Source organism: Bison bison, unplaced genomic scaffold (genome assembly GCF_000754665.1).
Source record: "Bison bison bison isolate TAMUID 2011002044 unplaced genomic scaffold, Bison_UMD1.0 scf7180017864499, whole genome shotgun sequence".
NCBI classification, from domain to species: domain Eukaryota; kingdom Metazoa; phylum Chordata; class Mammalia; order Artiodactyla; family Bovidae; genus Bison; species Bison bison.
The window spans coordinates 2085489-2108436 of record NW_011495058.1 but is presented as its reverse complement, the minus strand read 5'-3'; the positions used below and the strand labels follow the sequence as shown (position 1 = coordinate 2108436).

The 22948-nt window shown below is 38.1% G+C and overlaps 2 protein-coding genes across 2 annotated transcripts in view; both read right to left on the bottom strand.

The window, feature by feature from the left end:
• Window positions 1–3148, bottom strand: part of CFAP69 (cilia and flagella associated protein 69) — a 62165-nt gene extending 59017 nt beyond the window's left edge. The window contains exon 1 of the mRNA XM_010829006.1: window positions 2806–3148. Coding sequence (XP_010827308.1) covers window positions 2806–2925 — 120 coding nt within the window. The 5' untranslated portion in view covers window positions 2926–3148. The remainder of the gene's footprint in view (window positions 1–2805) is intronic.
• A 12024-nt stretch (window positions 3149–15172) lies between these two features.
• Window positions 15173–22948, bottom strand: part of STEAP2 (STEAP family member 2, metalloreductase) — a 25686-nt gene continuing 17910 nt past the window's right edge. Inside the window, exons 3-5 of the mRNA XM_010829005.1 lie at window positions 20925–21452; window positions 17881–18045; window positions 15173–15754 (exon numbers count right to left, since the gene is read on the bottom strand). Of these exons, the coding sequence (XP_010827307.1) occupies window positions 15467–15754; window positions 17881–18045; window positions 20925–21452 (981 nt within the window). The 3' untranslated portion in view covers window positions 15173–15466. The remainder of the gene's footprint in view (window positions 15755–17880; window positions 18046–20924; window positions 21453–22948) is intronic.

Genomic DNA, 22948 nt, shown 5'->3' with positions numbered 1-22948 from the left:
CACTTCAGTCGTGTCCGACTCTGTGCGACCCCATAGATGGCAGCCCACCAGGCTCCTCCATCCCTGGGATTCTCCAGGCAAGAACACTGGAGTGGGTTGCCATTTCCTTCTCCAATGCATGAAAGTGAAAAGTGAAAGTGAAGTCGCTCAGTCATGTCCGACTCTCAGCAACCCCATAGACTGTAGCCCACCAGGCTCCTCCATCTATGGGATCTTCCAGGCAAGAGTACTGAAGTGGGGTGCCATTGCCTTCTCTGGCACCATACGCTAATGGGAGAGACAAAACAAGACTAATGAAATAGTAACAAATATAAAACAAGAGATCATTAGGTAAGAAACTGTGTGATTCAGGCTGGGGACTATACCCATTTATGAGAAGAAGGTCTGTAAGTGTGAAAATGAATGGGAAGTGCTTCCTATTGGGGATACTTTATGGTGGAAAGGTAGGACCTGAAGGTAGGGTAAGATTTAAATTCCAAAAACAGGGGAGGACATTCAGTCCACACATAGTTAATATCCCCGCTGTGTACCAGGTGTTGTGCTGGTTGCTACTGGGGGATAATAGGGGACACTTCCACACACAGTTAATATCCCCTCCTGTGTACCAGGTGTTGTGCTGGTTGCTACTGGGGGATAATAGGGGGCACTTCCACACACAGTTAATATCCCCTCCTGTGTACCAGGTGTTGTGCTGGTTGCTACTGGGGGATAATAGGGGGCACTTCCACACACAGTTAATATCCCCTCCTGTGTACCAGGTGTTGTGCTGGTTGCTACTGGGGGATAATAGGGGGCACTTCCACACACAGTTAATATCCCCTCCTGTGTACCAGGTGTTGTGCTGGTTGCTACTGGGGGATAATAGGGGGCACTTCCACACACAGTTAATATCCCCTCCTGTGTACCAGGTGTTGTGCTGGTTGCTACTGGGGGATAATAGGGGGCACTTCCACACACAGTTAATATCCCCTCCTGTGTACCAGGTGTTGTGCTGGTTGCTACTGGGGGATAATAGGGACACTACAGAAAAAATAACAGAGAAGGTTTCTGCCCTCACAGAGGTAGCTCTAAGCAGACTGTGTGGTAGAGATAAAGTACAGGTTACGCATTAGGAAACCCTGCAAACAGGACAGAGAAGTAGACCTGACACACTGAGGATGGCAAAGACCTTACATGCATCTAGTTCAGAGGTTTCGAGGCCAAAAATCATTTGAGGGAGGTTTTTAAGAGTCCCAGGCTCCACACTGGGGATTATGATTGAGAAAATCTACAGTACCCAGCTAAACTGCCTTCTTGAAGCAGTTATTAACAGGGTAGGAACTTTAATCAATACAAACTGATTTCTACCTGGAGAAGAATCCTAGGCTCTATAAGAAGAGATAGTAATGAAAGAAAAGGAAAAAAAGAAAGGGAAAGGGAAGGGAGAAAATATACACATATATACACAGGTATGCTTGTTCTGCATTACTTGATATGTTGTGGACTATATTGGCAACGGTCTGTTAAAAGTATTTCCCCCTTTTTCTCCTTCTTAACCCATGGTTGCCTGCCTCCTATAACTTCGCACCCCACCCCCTTTTGTAATACCAAGTAAAGGAGGAATGAAAGCCATCAGATGCCAAATTCACCTACTTCTCAGTTTTGCCAGGTGCCTGGGAGAACAGTGGTAGCGTTGAGCCCCCTTGCAGCCTTGGGAGTGAAAGGACATCTGTTGCTCCTCAAAATTCTTCTCCCTGCCTGGACTGCACTACTTCCACAAAATCGATTAGGTAAATTCCCTCAACACCTGCTCCTCTTCATGCAAAAGTGTTGCTGCTCCATAAGTTAAATGTCTGTCTATCTTCAGAGGGTGCAACCCTATTCCCACCACAGGAGAGGTCCCCAGTCAACCAACTGCTCCTGAGGAACTCTCCAAGGCTCCAGGATGTGGGCACAGGAGACAGGGTTCCTGACGCAGCCTGAGCATTGTGAGGCCTCAACAGGAATTCCCAGAGTGGCCCCACACCATCAGTGTGAGGAGGTAGTGCAGGATTCCTCTGTAGAATTCACATTAATATTAGGCTTGATCATGGCTCTCTGGGGAGGAGCAATGGAACCCTAGTATGAAACAAACAGCTTGGAGTTTCTAAAGACCCCTGCTACAGATCCACAGGGTTCTGAAGTGAAATTTCTCAACAGAAATTAGAATTAGTTTTGTATGACAAAAAGTAAAAACCAAAATATACGAGCACAATAAAATCAATTCTATTCAATTCCAATTCTCTCCAACGCCCTCCCAAACTAGATTCCAATTTCATATAAAAATGTTGTTTAATTTCTAATTTTAATAGTATTTTCCTCCCCTCCAGATGCAGGTTTTGGTAGCAGCAAATTCAAACACGTGAGGATTTACCCCTGTATCAAGAACAGCACACGATAACAGGGTTCTACGTATAAAAGCCTAATGCAAATCAAATTTTCGCTAAGAATGTTTCCCTCCCTCTCAGGCCTTTCGTCGCCTCACACTTTTCGAAGCCAAGTCTCCAAACCTCGGCTACTCAATTTACTGGGACGCTCTGGGAGGACTCAGGAGGACCTCGAGACACAAGTCCCCAGACAGGTTGATTGACGACAACCAACTCCCCTCGCAGGCAGCGCAGTTCGAAGGATCAGCTTTGCGCTTGGAACCTCCGTCCCGTGGGCTGCCCTGGTTTCCACTCGGGCCCCCACTTCCGCTCTCGCTGCCTCCAGGCATCGTTCCCGCCCCCAGATTTCAAACCCCGCCCAGTCCTTGACACCCTCCAAAGCACAGACACCTGGCCATACCTGCACTTCCTCATCCTCCGTCACCACTCCGACTATCGGGATTTGGCGAGGGCTGCTGAACTTGATCCTGCTGCTGGGCTCCGGGGCCTCGGCCGGCTCCGCAGCCTCCGCTCTGGACATGGCTGTGGCTGTGGAGCGAGGGATGGGTGCGTCTCCTTCCTTCCTACACTGTGCCCGCAGCCGCGAGACAGAAAAAGGATCCACTACCGAAAAGTGAAAGCCGCCCAAGAGCGGCTAGAGTCGCGAAAGGTCCCGGGGGTCCGCCCGTGGCCTCTGCTGCCGCGATGCCACTGGCATCCCGCCCCTGCCGCCCACCCGCACACCTTGCCGCTTTCAGGCTTGCAAGTTGCTAACAAGCTAAAGCGTTGCTAGGGGAGGAGCCAGAAGCTGCAAAAAGGGCTCCTACGGAAGCCGGAGGATCCAAATTACCCCAAACCCTTATCTACATCCTAAATTCTGGAGGGGCTAGGTTTGCATGCGTTCCAGAGGGAAGAGGGGCGAAGACCTCAGTAGGTAACGGTGGAGTGTTACCTTGGCTTGTGTGTCTCAATCTTTGTAGTTTGCGCTGGGCCTTCTTAAAACAAGAATGGGCCGGTGGTGGATGTGGGATGCAGGAATGATGAAAGATAGAATGCTAATACTGGAAGCTGAGCAGTTTATCTCATCCCTAAGAAGAGACCAGTGTTACCTACATTCCCTAGCCTTTTACCTCTTCTGTACTTTAGTGAGCACCAAAGCATTGTACACAATGCTGGAAGGCCTTCGAGTAAAATCGTTGAATTTAGAGCAAGTTAACCCCTGGAAACTCCACTTTTCTCATAACTTTTTCACTTTTCTCATCAATAGGATTGCTGTGAGGGGACTGAATAAGATGATGGTTTTGTAAAGTGGTGCTTGGCACATAATAAGCAAGATGATCTATATGACATTTCTGGCTCTACAAATAGAAATGGAAAACCTAGATTGTGCTTGGCAGCACTTGATGTGAGTCACAGCCAAAGAAACCAAGTTTCTTTGAAAGAGTACTGCACACTTCCAGTCCCTGTTTCCTCAATTCTGTTTAACCCCAGTCCTCGGAAACTGCCCTTACTGAGGTTACCACCACTTGTGGTCAAAGACTGTGTACATTTTCATGTCCTCATCTTGGTGTCAGAGAAGGCAATGGCACCCCACTCCAGTACTCTTGCCTGGAAAATCCCATGGACGGAGGAGCCTGGTGGGCTGCAGTCCATGGGGTCACTAAGAGTCAGACACGACTGAACGACTTCATTTTCACTTTTCACTTTCATGCATCGGAGAAGGAAATGGCAACCCACTCCAGTGTTCTAGCCTGGAGAATCCCAGGGACAGGGGAGCCTGGTGGGCTGCCGTCTATAGGGTCGCACAGAGTCAGACACGACTGAAGCTACGCAGCAGCAGCAGCATCTTGGTGTATACTTGTCTATAGTATTTTACACTGTTGACCACTCACCCTTTCTTGAAACTCCCTAGCTTCATTTTCAGCATTCTTTTTTTTTTTTTTTAATCTTTACAGCTACTCATTGGTGCTTTTAGAGCTCCTCTCAGGCCTCACACCCAGAGGTGGTTCAGTAGGTCTAAGGTTGCTATTAACCCGAGAAAGTGCAAAGGGTGTGTGAACTGTATTGTTAACGTAACCTTAATTACTGTGTAAGTATACTACATCAAGAGGAGACTGAAACCACTTAGATAAACAGACTGGAATCCTGTGAGAATGGCACCAAAGCCTAAAATGGTGCTTGGAAAGCTGATAATCCAATGACTTGCAATCCTCTCTGTGCTCATTCTGGCACCTCAAGATGAGGAAGGATGAAGAAAAGGGATCGCCAAGGAAAATTTTCCACTTAAAGTGAGCTTACCTAGGAGATATCAGCTGACTTTTGTGATTTAGCACAATAGACTGAAGGTGATGAGAGTCCATAAACCTCACTGGCCCTGGGAAACCAAACTCTTCTAACTGGACTTAACTGAAGACGTTTTTCTAAAAAATGAACAATAGGATTTTTATTTTAACCAGTTGTGTACCAACCTATATATTCATTCTGTCCCATATCCAGAGTACCAGTTTCCCATCCTTAATTAGCACAAATCCCACGAACTCCCCCTTTCTAGCACTTAAAAACTTTTGACTTTTCTCCATCAGTGAGTCCATTACTGGGAAGTTAATAGATCTAACTGCAATTTTTTCTTTTTGCTTTAATGATTTTTATCTTTTGACAGGTGAGAAGCAACCAGAATAGAATCCTCAGTCACCCCATGCTCAAGCCATATGGACTGAATTACTTCACTTGTACACAGGTGCCAAACTTCCTCGGGCATTACCTTTGCTTCTTTTGTACCCGTGACTGTCCTCCAATGTCTAACTCCTTATGAAGCTCAGTTCCTGGGACCTTTTCTAGGAAACCTTCTCTATATACTCTGCTATTTTAGGTGCTGCTTTGTCTGTCATTCTGTTTTTGTACTCTCCACACATTTAATGGTATTTACTGGCTCAGCAGACTCCCTGCTAGACTGAGATTTTTTAAAACAAGGAAAGTTACTTACCCAGGTTTTTACACCCCAAGCCTTTGGCATAGTGTTTAGAGAAGTATTTCTCAAAACTTAATGTGCATGAGAATTGTCCAGAGAGCTAATTAAAAGACTTCTGAGCCCCATTTCCAGGGTCTGCTTTAGTAAGTAGGGGTAGGGTTCAAGGGTTTGCATGTACAGTTGATCCTTGAAGAACACAGGTTTGAACTGCAGGTTCCACTCACAAGCAGATTTTTTTTCGATAAATACAGACTACGGTCCCACACAAACTGGTGGATTTAATCCATGGATATGGAACCTTGGATACAGAGGGTTAACTGTAATGTTACCCCTGGGTTTTCATCCAAGTCAGGGTCCATGTCCCTAACCCCACACTGTACCCTAACCGCCCCCAGCATCCTTAACCCCTGCACTGGAAGCAGAGTCTTAACCACTGTTCTGCCAGGGAAGGCCCATGGATCCTTCTTTAGTATCGATTTCTAAAAACTGTTAAGAACACAAAAGACATTTTTATGACAGCAGAACCCAGAAGGATGTGGGGTTAAATGGCTAACTACCGAAATGGTAAATTATTTCACAAAAAGATAAATTAATAGTAGAGAAATGTATGAGAGATGACATACACAGAGAATAAAAATACTTCACTCTGGTAACAATTCAGCAGAATTTAACATTTCTGTTGAATTACAAATTATAATTTCTTAAAAGCTGCTGTAGACTTAAAGATTAACTCCAAGTTTTAATAATTTTTTGAACTATGCACCATTTTTAAAAGTAACATTGAAAGCTAAATATATTTTTAACTTAAATGTAATATTAGGAAATAAATATTCTTCTTCTGATTTTTTCTTGATAGTTGTTTGCACCCTAATTAACAATATTTAGGAAAATTTTAATTATTCACTAGCATGAATTAAGAATATTTCTAATTAATATTTAGATTATATATGAATCTGGTAGTCAATAACATAGTGCCAAGTGTTCTAAATGTTCACACAAGTATTATTTCTTTCTGAGAGTAATTTATTTTAAACAGAAAAATTTTATAGCACATGGGAAGTGTGATTATAGTTCCCTGTAGGGGAATTATGTAACAGAAAAAATACATACAAGCTGAAATTTAATCTATTGTCCTGTTTTCAAAAATCTTTCAAGTTGAGTGTTGTAGAAACAAAGCATAAAAAAGAAACAAAAGTAATTACCTCCTTCTAACAGAATCATTCAATTTGATACTAAGTAATAAGTACATGGAACATAAAAACAAAGTCAACCATTGTTTGGTTGTCAACCATTCTAATGAAGTGTACTAATAATCCAAATTGCAAGTGATTTTTAAATGGGAAGCTGCAAGAGCTATTCATGTTTAGTGGGGCAATGAAATAAATGGTATTAACTTATAAAGAGTGACTTTTATCTGATCAAAGCTTCAGCTCCATGACGTAGTTCCAGTTCATAGTTCCATGAACTGAAAATGTTCTTGAACTTTTAGAACTAAAAGCTATTTATTGTGTTTACATGGTGGGAGGTTATAGTAACCCCAGGAGAGAACTGTCTTTGTTGTGGAGTAGGACTAATCGGACAAGCTTATTCTAGTGACGTTAATTACCCATTTCTGTAACTAACTTGACTTGTTCTGATTCTATGAACCATGTTTTAGTCTTTGAAGGCTGTGGGAACCAATACAGCAAACTAAGTGGCTTACGCAACAGAAATTTTTTTTCTTCACAGTCTGGAAGCTAGAAGTCCAAGATCAAGGTGTCCAAGATTGGTTTCATTCTGAGGCCTTTCTCCTTGGCTTCTCCCTTTGTCATCACATGGTCTTCCCTCTGTATCTTTATCTACTCTTACTGTTCTTATAATGATGCCAGTCATGTTGGATTAGGGCCCACCACTATGACCTCATTTTACCTTAACTACTTCTTTAAAGACCCTTTCTCCAAATGTAGTTATTCTGAGGTACTAGGGGTTAGGACTTCAATGTGAATTTTAGGGGGACATAATTTAGCCTGTAATTGATCCCGACATCCTTTGGACTATAATTAGAATTCTTGTAAAGAACAGATTGAAGAGTAGAATGTGCTTAGTTGAGGCAATATCAGTTTCTTTGCCTTTAGGACATTGATATTTCTCAATGGCTCCTCTGTCTATGGAGTTCTCCAGACAAGAATACTGCAGTGCGTAGACATTCCCTTCTCCAGGGGATCTTCCTAACCCAGGGATCAAACCCACATCTCTTGCATTGCAGGCAGATTCTTCACCATCTGAGCCACCAGGGAAGTCCAGGTATTTCTCAGATATTTCTGACTTAACAATCTATCACTGTACATTTATCAGTGTGAATCCATCCCTGGGAGATGTATCCACTCAAGGTTCTCAACCAATCTGGATTTTGAGTCTGCAGAGCCCTATGCCTGACTTTGTAAAAATCATCATTTCATATTTTTTTTCCATTTGAAGAATCTACTACCAAAATTAGGGTGCTAGCCTAGGTTCCCTAGAGTCTTCCACAAACAAACAAGAAACATTCCCCTTCTGCCAGTTGGTTGGGGGCGGGCACTGTCTCTGCTAAGCAGAGGGAGGAAAAGATGGAAGTGAGGCAGGCAGTGGAGGAGGATGTACAAATATAGGTGTTACTGAGGTGCCATAGCTTTTGAACAATGGAGTTATAAGTGCTCGGTCTTTTAGGATATTTTCATGGAGGCCTTGTGAATTATTGAACTTTGGAACAGTCCATCTGGGGAAATGAAGGGAGAACTTACCTACTAGCACCCTCTTATGCTTCAACTCTGATCAAAGTTCACCCTTGAAGTAGGGTTGCCAGATTTAAAGGTGAAAAGCCATGCAGTATTTGTAACAGAATTACACTTATTTGTTGTTTCTCTGCAGTTCAAATTTGATTGAGTGTCCTGTATTTTATCTGAACTCTACTCTCAGGATATTAATACCCACACATTTCCAGGCATCTGCAGAGGGAGCCAGAACCTCCACAGATCTTGTGCACAGGCACGAATATCAGTACGACAGTGTGGTGGGGGTGATGGTGGCACTGACAGCAATAGCAATGACTCCTCTCTGGGCCCATAGGGCAGCTCTAACCACTGGCCAGGAGGCAAAATAGGAAGCTGAGATGGTGATGGGGAGGGTGTGGGCAGGAGGATGCAGGCATGGCTACATAGAAATTGGCTGATAAATAACATAATTGTCTGTAAAAATGAGGCAAGTCATACTATCTCATTGGTTTCTGCAGGACCGTATTTTACTAGACACTAGAAATACAGTTGCCAACAGAGGTCCATATAGTCAAAGCTATGGTTTTTCCAGTAGTCATGTATGGATGTGAGAGTTGGACCATAAAGAAGGCTGAGCGCCAAGAATTGATGCTTTCAAACTGAGAAGACTCTTGAGAGTCACTTGGACTGCACGGAGATCAAACCAGTCAATCCTAAAGGAAATCAACCCTGAATATTTATTGGAAGGACTGATGTTGACGCTGAAGCTCCAGTACTTTGGCCATCAGGGTCATTAAAAAAGACCCTGATGCTAGGAAAGACTGAAGGCAGGAGAAGGGGATGACAGAGGATGAGATGGTTGGGTGGCATCACTGATTCAATGGACATGAGTTTGAGCAAACTCCAGGAGATGGTGAAGGACAGGAAGCTTGATGTGCTGCAGTCCATGGGATCACAAAGAGTAGGACACAACAAAGGAATATAGTAGTAAGACAGAGTTCCTGCTATCAGGATCTATAGACTATAGCTTGAATACTGTGTTCAGTCCTAGTTTAAAGATACTTAATAAATGCTAGTGAAGTGAAATACTTTTAAGAATACCATCTCATTAGATGGATGTTTTTCTACATGTCTGCTTTGATAAAAGCAAACAAAACTCCCCCCAAACACAAAACAATTACATGAATGCTTTCTGGATGCTTCTAAAAAGAAACAGCCAGCAAAGTATAGATGGCTTCCATCAAATATCGGAATGATTATTCAGTAAGAAAGAAAAATCCATTTGTACATAACATTTCAAAAAAGAAATTAAATCACATTAAATAGTACATTTTTATTTAGATGTTTATAAGGCAGATCTATGAGAATGATATAAAAACATAGCATATAATTTGATAATGGTATTTTGGAGATTATGGAGTTTTATCAAATATCTATTACACAGTTATAAAGAAGACAGTATTTTCTAAGCAGATACAAAATACTCAATGAAAGATAAAAGCAGGAAAATGAGTAGAATTAATTAACAATGGAAAATCAATTCTAATGTGAACTGCACACTATCCTTTAAAAACTTTTAAACATAAGAATTAGTGCAATCTAGTTTATTCAAACAGTGTTATACGGTATTGTAATAAAGAACTGAAGGCCAGGATGGATTAATTTTGATTTCATATAAAGAAACCCAAATTTACAATGAATTAAATACAGGAAAAGGCAGTAAAAGTAGTGAAGCAGTCAAAACCTTTTTAATTTCTAACATGCCCTCCTTAGGATTTAGTCTTGGTCTTCTTGGATATTTGCAAGAGTTCCTATTATACGACAGTTTTGGCAGCAAGACAGAGGATTAAGATAAAGGAACACATGCTGCTTTTCTTTGAAGAGACTTCTAAGAATTCACTTATTTGCACCTCTACACTCACTGGTCCACACTCAGTCACAAATGAAGACTTAACTGCGAGGGCTGTTGAATGTGATGGGCAGCAGCTTTTAAAGCAGGGTAACTAGACACAGGGAGACAATTCCAGTCCCCCTTCAGACGCAGTATCTGCAAAACTATGAAAGACCTTTAAAGAAAATAAAAGAATCATCCTTGAAGTTGGCAATTTGGAAATCATTAAAAAAACACCTGCTTTGGTCATTTATATTAGCTCATCTAGCCATTGGGAGAATCCAAATAGTCCGCCCTAATTTTGGATGACTGCATGATGTTAATCCAATGATTTGGGAAGTTAAAAAAAAAAAAATCTGTTCAGTAGCCCTCCCCTTATCCACAGGGGATGTTTCAAGACCCCCCAGTGGATGCCTGAAGCCACTAATAGTTCCAAACTCTATATATACTATGTTTCTTCCCCCTATACACACATACCTGTGACAGAGTTTAATTTATAAATTAGGCACAGTAAGATATTACAACAAAATACAAATAATAAAATAGGAAGATTATAACAAAGTACTGTAGCAAAAGTGAATGTAGTCTGTCTCTCTCAAAATCTCTTATTGTATATAATGTCTTTTCCATCTTAACTAAGCACTTGTCACACACTGTATAACTTTCGTAGTATGAAGTGCAATGTAAAACTAGCATGAATTTCTTTTTCCTTCTTCACAATTTCATAGATAGGAGATTCATTCTTACCATATATCCTAGCAACCTCAAGATACAATTTTTTTTCTTTCCTTATTAAGTCAAAAACTTTCACCATTTCACTTAGAGGGGACACTTTACAACTTCCTTTTGACATATCTGAATTCCTAGCATCACTACCCTTGTACTCTGGGGCCATTATTAAGTAAAATAAGAATTACATGCACTACAATACCACAACAGCCAATCTGATAACCAAGACAGCTACCAAGTAACTAAGGGAAGGACATACTGAACAGAGGGCTGATTCACGTCCTAGGCCAGCTGGAGTGGGAACACCCAAGATCTCACCATGCTATTCAGAATGGCACACGATTTAAAAGTTATGAACTGTTTATTTTTAGAATTTTCCATCTAATATTTTCAAACCACAGTTGATTGTGAGTAACTGAAATCACAGAAAATGAAACCATGGTAGGGGAGACTATGGTGTGTACATGTATTCAGCTAAATTAAATGTTTTTTGGTAACATATTGACAGAATCTCTGAATATTAGCACTTTAGAAGTTTGCTTAAAACAAAATTGAAGAAGCTATTTGTTTCTATAAAATTCACTGTTCAAAAGTATGAACAAATTGTTTCCACTAAAATCATTACAGTTTCATTTAGAGCAATTACATATAATGAGTATGTATCAGAATTTGCTTTAGTGGCTTATGAACAACTGAGGGTGGAGCAGCTCATTTTTAGGACAACACATCACAAATATAAATCTTAACACCAGGCTCGGGTTATTATACTACGTGTTACACTACTTTAAGTCATGAACTTATAAAATAATTTCAATGAAACAATTTAGGCTGTTTAAATACTTATTTCAACATAGAGATTTTATAGATTGACACAGGTTCAGTGTTCATAGTATTCCTAAAGAAATATTTATGAATTACACTGATGGCACTTTGTTTAAAATATCACATAAGAAACTTTAAATTTCATAAATAAAAACTTTTTGGCAGGGGGAACCTCTATGTACAGAATTTTTTATGAAATAGTTTAATGGCAATGTACACCTGTGGCAGATTCATGTCAATGTATGGCAAAACCAATACAATATTGTAAAGTAATTAGCCTCCAATTAAAATAAATAAATTTATATTTTAAAAAGGCAATTAAAAATAATTAAGATTCTATCACATTACTAAGAGATAAACAATAAAAAATTGGATATGATATAGTCTCAAAAGCCCTTTTACACAAATAATTTTCATAATTTCACTGTAAGAATGAATATATGTTAGGCTACTATTAGCAAATTAATTTTGAAAGTAAAATCCCTTAATCAACTCAAAATTATGCTAATTTATAAGAAATTAATCAGGTAGTTTAGCATTGGAGCTCACTAACCAATCCCATATATAGCACAAAATAATTATCTCTGATAAATACCTATAAATATAATTTATTCATACTTTAAAATATTTCAAAATTTAAATAAAAACCTCTACCTGTAGACAATCTAGGCTAATTTCTATATATGCTTTGAAAAATATATGCTAACATGAATATATTCCTATTTAAACATGATTTTAAATATCCTTAATAGAGGAGACATATGAAATCTGCGCATAAAAGCTAGGTAGCATGATTCAGTCCAATAATTAATTCCCTCTTAGGAAAAAAATAAATTATTTTGCATAGGATTAAAACTAGGGCTTCCCATGTGGCTCAGCTGGTAAAGAATACGCCTGTTATGTGGGAGACCTGGGTTCAATACCTGGGTGGAGAAGATCCCCTGGAGAAGGGAAAGCTACCCACTCCTGTGTTCTGGTCTGGAGAAATCCATGGACTCCATAGTCCATGGGGTCGCAAAGAGTCAGAAACAACTGAGCGACTTTCACTTTCAGAACTAGATATATTTTCTACATTCTTATAATTTTCTCAGGGACACTTCTCAAAATATAGTTTAGGAAAACAAGCCTCCTACTTTAAAGTTCCCACTACTTTCTCACATCTAGCAAGAGCAAAATTCAGTCATACGTCTGAGGTCAGAGTAATGATTTCTAAAGAATGATTATGAGAAATGATGATTAAGAAAAGTAATCAGGTAGGAAGTAGTAAAATAAAGCAGTTAAAAGTTATTTAAGTAAAGCAATTAAAAGTCAGTATTTTTCCACTTTTAGAAAAGCTTTTAAACATTTAGAATTATAATGAACATATTACACTTGGGTTTCCCTGGTGGATCAGTGGTAAAGAATCCACCTGCCAATGTTGGATCCATGGGTTGGAAAGATCCCCTGGAGAAGGAAATGGTAACCCACTCCAGTATTTTTGCCTGGGAAATCTCATGAACAGAGGAGCCTGTTAGGCTATAGTCCATGGGGTTGCAAAGAGTTGGACATGGCTTAGTGACTGAGCATGCACATATTATATTCTAAAACTTCAAAATTATGTCAGCTTTGTAGTACGCAAAAGAAGATATTACCATTTCAAACAAATGGTTACATCTTACATACACTTCATAAACTTTGCTTTTTCATATTTTCAAAGGCCCCATTTATCTGTAATAGTGATAATTTTATCTTATTAGCTAATTAATATATACATGCAACAATATAAATATACTTCAATAGTAGTCTAAGTTTTAAAACTATTTCACTGTATTTTCACATTAACTGGTGAAAGCGTGGCTTAAATGGAGTGAAACTGAAGGGACAAGAAATTATTACAAATATGTAGTTAATTTCACAAGTCCACTATATAGTTTATAGATATTACCTTGAAGTTATCACCCCACTGAATTCCTGCTGAGAACTAACAAGTAAATGATTATCAAGATGGAAAGGCTACAATTAAAATGAAAAGCTCAATTAAAAAGTACAAGTTACTAAAATTCACCAAGGAGAGAATATCAGAGAATCATGAGCAGTTTACCAAACTGACATGATTTGGTGATAGGGAGTGAGCCATTGGTGGGAAAGGTAGCTTCTACTGAATAAAAGTCCTTTTCTTTTTGGCAGCTGGTTTCAGTAGAACCTTACTGGGTAAGTTTTAAAATGTTAAAATTTCAGGAAGAGGAATACATATCATTGTATCTTGTTTGCAACTTTCTCTTTTAATAAAGAAAGAGCAAATAGGGGGAAAAATGTAGGACTTTCTAACCAAAGTATGAACAAAATGCAATTTTAATGTGTAATGTCAGTACTGAAAAAATTCATGAATAATTTGTATGATTCTATGTCTCTAGAGTAGATTCATAATTAACCCACTCATCTAAATATCCTTCATAGTTGCAAACTGCTCCATAATGAATGGCTGAGTATGCAGGAGGACGTCTCAAGAAGAGAGAAAGAGATGACCAAATATACAGGGACTTTTTAGGACTCTATAGGACCTCCGCTGTTAACTACTACTACAGTCCTATCTCTACTGGAGTCCCTTGGTGCATAAAGAGGTGTATGGACTGCCACTGATCTCTAGGGTTCTGTCCCAGGCAAGATTCTTTCCTAGGGTGAGTGTGAATTATATCCCCAAGCAAGGATAAATTTACAATTATATCTTCACATATCTTTTGACACCCATGACACACGATAAAGAATGTCAGTGCCTTTATACTAAAGAGGAAGCATCTAGATTGGAATGCATGGGGATGGGGCAGCGGCCAAACAGCCTAGTGGCTAAAACCATAGCCTCTGAAATATGACTGCCTGGACTTGAATACCAGCTCTGGCATGACCTTGAGCAAATTACTTAACTTTTCTATCCTCCATCCAGTATTCTTATATGTAAAATGAGGATAATCACCTCTGTCAAGGGGCTGTTGTAAGTACTGTATGGGAAATATACGTAAAGTGCTTAGAACAGTGCCTGGCATGTTATAATCCCTTAATGAATGTCAGTAAAATCCTATATCATTCAGAGTATGACTGGCTAAGGTGCAACAGCAAAACTCAGCTGATAAACAACTATTCGTATGTAAACTTAACGCTTTCCCTCTAACTAGAAATAATTATAAGATTCCCAGGATTTGTATTATATTAGAAAAATCAGTTTTGGAGGCCATATATTACTGTCTTCTCCCTGGTCAGTATATTAATATGCAAATAAAACTGCTCTGCAACAAGGTAAAGAATAAAACTTTTCATGAGGTACACATTACCAGTATATATCTCATTTCTACAATGCATCATAAATATAATTTCAAGTTCAAGTTCAGTTTGTCTCTTTGTGTTTGCTCACAAATCACATTGGTTCAAACCCTATCTTATGAAAGAAATATAGGGATGTTAACATATACTCTTACCTAGATGCTAACCTAATGTGTCCTTTCTTAAAAATAATGTATGTTATGCATTTCTATTTCTTAAGCTGAATAATAATTAGAATCTTACTTAAGCTTCAGGAAAAAATATCCATCACATTATATTAAAACTTGAAGTTCTGCTGGTTTGCACAGTTTTTTTTTTTAACATTATGTTGTATCTATACTATTAACTACAAATATTTCTGCCTGATTATGGAATAAAGTTTATTAAAATAACAATAGCATTACAATTGTACAAAACAAAATATACCTATGTTTCAACGTAAATTGACTACAAACATTTATATTGGCAAAATGTGACATTAGGGAAAACAAATTTGAAGAAAATTCTACCATTAATTCAGTTGAGATCTCATTGAACAGGTTTCAGCCCACAGCAGTTTGACAGAGCACTTGCAAGTGAAGATAAAGGAAGTCATAAAAATAATGGCATGAGGAGAACTTCATATAGCAGCAGGGAGCACCATTTATCATCACATTACTGTAACCCTCTCCGGTGAGAGATGAGGAACTGTTCCTCCAATACCTTCTTCTAGAAATTGGCTCTTTTCCCAGCCCTTTTTAATTCTCTTTAGCTTTTGGCTTATACATGGAAGGAGTAAAACAATCTTGCCCAGAATTACAATTGAGGGCAAAACAAGAGCAAGAACAAAATTTGGTGGTGTATAAAACCTGTAGTACTCTTCTTCAAAAGCTCGTTTCCATCCATATATCAAAACGTGGAAAGTACTTATGAGCAGAGCGACATATCCAAGGGTAGACTTGGGACAGGGGAAGAAGAAAGAGAAACAGAATAAGAAGCAAAATTATTCAAACTCATAAATTAATCCATCCAGATATACTATGTTTATATTTTGAAAACACAACTTTATCTTAAATTATTGAGTTACTCTTTATTATCTACTGAATTAAACAATTTTAATATTTTCATATATTTCTTACATTTATATGCACACTCTCTTTTACACAAATAAGGCCAAGTTGCATATCTTCTAATATTCTGATTATTTATTACATCTAGAACTTTTCCTCATGTCATTAAACATGAAAGCATGAGTTTAATTTAAAAGGTATTCTACTGAATGGATGTGCTATAATTTTCCTAACCATTCCTTTTTGTTGATCATTTACTGTTTTTTTACCTTCTTCAACTATTTTATAATATCACTTTAAGCCCTTTTTTATATTTTGGTTTAGTTCCTTAGAATTGATTTCTAATAGTGGGATTACTGGTCAAAACATCTGGCTTTTCCTTAAGGATACTGATAAAAACTGGAAAACTTCTTTTAAAGGTTATCCACATTTCTACCAGTTGTGTATATTTTTTAAAATGTATGTGAGTGTATATATACTATATATAATATAGTACATATATTATATATGTAATACATGTATATATATATACACATGCATATAATTAAATGCTAAAGAGCACTCATAGGTATACATACATATAGTTGAAGATAAATATGAAAAATCTTATAGTATTAATGTGTAACATAAAAAGCATTTCAAATGGTTTTACTGACCATATTGAATGAGATTATAAGAGTATTTTGTTAAAAAGTTTACAGTTTAAAAATAGAGAAGTTCAGCATTTTGGGTTCCCTTTATTATGTTTAACTGCTTATTTGAGAAATGGTCTATATTACACAAAATGTAGCACTCTATCAGCATAATAATGTAATGTCTAACTTCACTGGGGAAGGATGAACTCTCTAGCAGAAAGTTGTTCTGCTTGCAATTACTCATCTAAATTTATCATGATACTTTGCACCTGTCTAGCACCTTTTATCTGGAGAAGGAAATGGCAACCCACTCCAGTGTTCTTGCCTGGAGAATCCCAGGGACAGGGGAGCCTGGTGGGCTGCTGTCTATGGGGTCGCACAGAGTCGGACACGACTGAAGCGACTTAGCAGCAGCAGCAGCACCTTTTATCAGAGTGCCTTCTATTTCTTTTCAGGTGAGATTAAACTAGCAGTTGGAAAAATATTCACATTTTATTTCCCCCAAAAAGTAAAAATTAATTTAGATGAGGGATAGGCCCTTATTCTGAATGAGGTTCTTAGACCACTTAAAAAAAACACACACACAAGCAAATAGGCAAAAAACAAAACCCCAAAACAACTAAAAGTTAGTTTACCACCAGATGCCACTCATCTGCATATTGTGCTATAAATCATTTGGATACAACCAATACTGGTTTTATGATAATTTAGGTAGCGTCTAAATTTGAATTATATATTTTAAAAATATGCAAATTCATTAAATAGCTATTACTAGAGAAAGTGAATGTTTAACTTATCATACAACAAATGTTATTTTGAAATCCCTCATACACATATGTATACAACTGATGTACCAAATACATATACTAACAAGATTCATACAGCTGGCTGCTTGTCATAATCCATTAACCTAGTTTTGTTACTGCTTGTATTTGTGTGTATATACACATTTCCTTTAAAATATTCAGACTGAGCTTCTCTCCACTTGAATTACAACTAATGAAACTTTTCTAGACAGATTAAGATGACTCAGAATATAAAATAAGTCTCCATTGAGTTGGCCAATAATACATTGACTTTGGTATTAAATTTGATCTAAGCTGACTCGCCTCCCACTTTCTATTCCTTTTTAAAATAACCTGTATCTATAACATAGTAGGCAGTGCTATCAAAACCTTCCAGTAAAGTCCTGTACTGGTCTTTTATTAACTAAACCAGAATGGTCCTAAGCTGGCCTCTAGCAGCATATATTCCACGAGCTACTTGCATAAACAGCAGTCCCAGGGGCATTCTTTCATAAGGAACATATTTAAAATTTAATTGTACTTAATTGTAGTTAAAATTCTGTACCACCCATCCCCTCACCAAACACCATGTACCTGAATGAAACTGAATTCCCTCCAGTTTAAAGCGTTGCTCACTGAAGGGATAGAGGTGACTGCCAGGAGGGAAAGTAAGCCAAGGCTCATTATGCCAAAGGAAATATACATTTCAATTCTCCAGACTTCTTCCTCGTTCCAAGAGTTTTCAATATTTGCATGAACCTAACAAGAAAGCAAATGTGAATTTCCTTTGTTTGGTAGAACATTAACTGATTCAGCACAGAGTTCACTCTTGGCCTAAGAATGTGTCATATACATACATATTTAAGTTGCACTAATTCAATTTAATGAACTGTTATGGAGAACCTATTACTGGATGCTATTTGTTCCAGGTGTGTGGGAAAGAAAAGAGAGAGTTAAACAGAAAGAGGACTAAGGTCCTCTCCTTCCTCACCCATATGTGATAAGGGTAGTTGACACATTTGTAATACATCGTGCTGACATGGACTCTGGAGTCCCAACACTGAAATACTGAGTGGTTGGTTCCACAGGGAGACTAAAGAAGTAGTGGCAGTTAGTTTTCCAGTACTTTTAAAAGTTGGTTTCAACTTGGTTGAATATTCTGGCCTTAGTTCAACTTAGAATCCAAGCAGGGGATTTCTAAACTTTGTTCCTTCCTTTCTCACAAAATATTTACATGTTGATTTACCTCTTTCTTCTTACCTTCTTTTCCCCAGGAAGTTGAAATTGCCCTGAGGATAAAGCCCTAGGGAGCACAAATATTTATCTACTTGAATGACCTCATTAATATACTTTTCAACTGTCTAGTTGCCTCATTCAGTACTTTTCCAAATGTCTTCTCCTTACATTGATAATGCACATATAATCAAGCCAGACTTTAACTCTGAATATGTCGGATTCTGCATAGCAACTACTTTTAGAATTGTCTGTTTACATGCAAACAATATAATTAGAGTATGAATCAAGGTTTGGATTCCTTGGGTTGAAGCTTTGATCTATTCAAGGAAAACAGGTTCTAACTTAATACCAGCTTTACTTTTTGTCCACTTCCAGGTAACCAAACTGAAGTTTAGTTCAGGTAACCATACCTGAACCATACCAGGTAACCATACCTGAAGTTTAAACAAAAGAGAGAAAGGCTATTTCTTAGCCACTAGTTCACTGAAGCAATCAATACCAACATTCTGAAAGAAGCCACAGAGCTCCTCTGTGGAGAAAAGGTTCTTACTATCTCATTTGGCATCTATACAACAATACAGAATAACAGCATACCCCAGTAAACCTGGAGCCTACAACCTGTGTCTATCTATTAATACCCGCCCTCCCAATTCACCCCTTCATTCCATGAGTATGTTTTTTGAGTGTCTACAATGTGTCAGGCACAGTTCCAGGCATTAGGCATGTATCAGTGAGCAAAATGGACGAAGACTCCTCCTCTTGTGAACTTACACTCTGATGCGAGAAGGCAGAGAACAGGAAATAAAGAACACAAAGTGTGTTAGAAGGTGGAAAATACTATTGAACAAAGAGAAGGTACAGCAGGGGAAGTAGGAGAGGCTGGGAGTACCAGGCTTGAGTCAGAAGCAGGTGGCAGAATGTCAAACAGTGTCCAATGAAGGCCCTGCTGAGGAGATAAGGACTTGATGGGAAAAAATCTCACATTCTGGCTCATACATGATTTGGTTTGAACTTTATAACTAAGAACAGCCTGTCTTATGTACAAACATACATTGTACATCCAGCTTTACCATTAAAAAAAAGAATGCTGCCCACCATCAAGTTGTACAAAGGGTTTAATCACGATCCTTTGTCAGTTCACAATGGGCCATGAGGAGGATTCAGGAAGAAAACAGAAGGGTGAGGCTTTCTGGGCTATGAAATATTGGCCCCTCGATAGTTCAGATGCATACTTCTGGGAGAATTTCAATGACCCCAGATTCCTGCATCTTCCAATACATAGAAAAACACTGAAATTATTAACTTGAAATATCTGTTCTTTGTGATTAGCAGTAATCCTTTATCAAGGATGTATGTTTGACCACACTTATTTCCTAGCTAAAAAATTCATATACATTCTGGCTCCTTCCCTGCCTCTTCAGAGCAGTCCCCTCAGAGTTACTGAGAGGTTGTTTCCCAGGTTATAGCCTTCAGCTTGGTGTGGATAAAACTCTCTTCTAATCTGATTATTGATTATTATTTTTGTCAACAAATGGAAGACTTGAAGGAGGTGAGGAAGCTGGTAGAGTAGATATCAAAGCCTTACCATTCATTTAAGTGAAGTGATTTTTAGAGAAAATGGCTTAAAGAACATCAATCTAGTAATTTTTTTTCAAATTATTTTAGGTTTTATTGTTGAAACAAGTGTAATTACTGGATGCTACACACTTGGACCATAATGCTTTGTTTCCTTATAAAATGCAAAAGCTCTTACACATGTGTTTGTTATACTGTGCTCAACTTTCACTGAAAAATGCTACATCAAAGAGCTTCAATGAAACCCCTGATATTTACTGAATGGAAATTGTTGAGGAACATCATAGTCTATGCCATCATCAAGCCAATCCACGAGGCTGTCCCTGAGATTTTCTTTAAGAGTTAAGTGCTAGAAAAGCTTCACCTGAGGAACCAGTACCTTTCTTGCTTTTTGATAACAAAACCCAGCAATCCTGACTTGCTATTCTTTTTTATATTTTCACTAGGCTTAATTTTATTGTATGTGTTTACTAAAAGCTGCCTTATTATTTCACGGAACATGGCCAATTATAAAATAATTAACTGATGCTGAAAGTAATCACTGCAGTTGTAACAAAAAAGGAAAATAAAATCCAACTCTTCACTTCTCTGCTTTTATTCTGCAGAGAAAGGGATGACAGAAGTTTTAACTATAAATTATTCTGAATTAGCCATATAATTCTATGCAAAAACCTTGTTTAAAGAATAATTCTTTCCCCTCCCTAAATATACCAACATTTCTATTACAAAGTATGTAAAGTTTTACACTATTTTAAATCTTAGTTTTTATAAATTATACTAATCAAGTATTTTACCAGCATCAGATAAATATCAAACATGCTCCATACCTGCTGATAAGCCATGTTGAGAAACAAGTATCTCTCCGATCTTCTCATTGGTAAGCAGAGGCTGTAGGCAACATGGACCGAAGCGAAGAAAAAGCTTAATAATCCGAGCTGTTTTCTACACTGTAACCAGGTCTCCAACCATGGTGGAAATCTCCTATACTTGGTGCCATAATAAAGCTGATAAGCAGCTGCCAGGAGACCTGCCAGGTAGACCAGGGACAGCAAAGTAATGGCAACTATCGGCAAGGTCTTATTCACAATCTCAATAGGAATCTTATAAAAGTCACTCTGCTGGTTTCTAGCATAGGGATGAATCACATCTCTGACAAAAGAATAAAGAAAGAAAAATGTGGCCAGGCTTATGGCTACCACCACTGGCCCTCTCCAGAGAGTAAACAGTCGCAGGGGTAAATTTTCAATCTCCCTGGCTGATGATAATGATCCCAAGTCAACGGGAATGAAATTCAATTGACGGGCAAGTTCAATAACCTGCTGTCGAGCTTGAATATTATTGCTGCATATATAAACCTGTGGGAAAAAACCAGAAGACTCATCATTACTATTGTTGCTTATAAAACTGGTAACAATCACATGCTCCATTTAATCCATGGAGCATCACATATGATGACCTTGAATGATACAAAAAACTAAGGTGATAAAGCATTTGTTAATTTATTAATCTGTTTATTTATAGGTTAAGATAGTATTGTAAAAAAAACAACAAACTCCTTGCTAGTTTCCATGACATGAAATGAAAATGCAGAAAAGTCTAGCGTGAACCTGGAACCAGGTCCTCAGGGGAAGGGAGGCAGGAGGAAAGATTTCTAAACCATGTGCTTCTGAACAGATAAGGTAAGGTCTTCTCTTCAGTAGTCTAGGTGGAATTCAAGCTGCTGGCCATTCCCCTCCCCCATCCAGCTCCCACACTCCTGCAGGGCGTGGGCTGGGGCTGGTTCTCCAGGCTTTGATGGACAGCTTAGCTCTAGGACTGCAGTGATTCTTCCAGAGCGATTGTAGGCAATGCCCTTTATGGCTATTCAGCAAGGGAAAAGATGAGTATGCTGAATAAGCATGAGATGGCTGAATTTGCAATGAAAACTTCTAAATTATGTCATGATGCTATACTATTTATAAAATTTACCTTCTGGCTTAGAAACCAATTAACCAAAACCAGGGATAATCTCAGGTATATTACTTCATTGGTCAGAATTATGAAATTCTTTCATTTTTAAATGAGGATAATATATTTGGTGGGGGGAAATGGCATTATTAGGCTTAGTTAATTTAAATAGTAAAAGTAATTGCCGTTTGATGTGATTGAGATCAGTAGGGGTGGGGGTGGGCTTTCAAATTACCGAATACTCTTATATATTGTAATATGGTTGAGAAGTCAACAAATATTTGTTGAACACCAAGTTCATGCTGGAGTGAACCTGGATTAGTTCACTAAAGTTTGCTATAAAATCTCTGAGTGATGTTCAGGGAAAACAAATTCCTAAATATATCCCTGAAGATGTTTATATACATGCTCTGGAACAGACCACACTGAAATTCTTGCCTGCTAAACCTAGTTATATAATGGAAAGAATGTAGACTTCTTAGGATTAATTTTATCTAACATTAGCCATATAAATGAAAAAGTCTATACTGTTAGAACTTCTAAAATGGAACAGTGAAGGTAGAGAAATATATATCAAAGAAATAAGGAAAGGCATTCTCAGTTTATTAAAGGTGTGACAATGGTCAATTAAACTTTTTTATTTAATTCATTGGGGAAAAACACTAAAAATTATAAAACTTTATAATTTACCTAAAAGACTAAATCAAACATATGTAAAGAAGACACAAATGAAACTCTTTCTGTATTTCACATTGAACAATCTCTTGTTCCATAATTTATTGAATATTAAAATTATCATTAATACAGGCAAAGGATTAAATTCAGGTTTATCTCTCGTTTACTTGATTTGATCTATTGCTAAACCTTGGTGGATATGCAAAAGAAAAAAATGCTTCAGAATAGT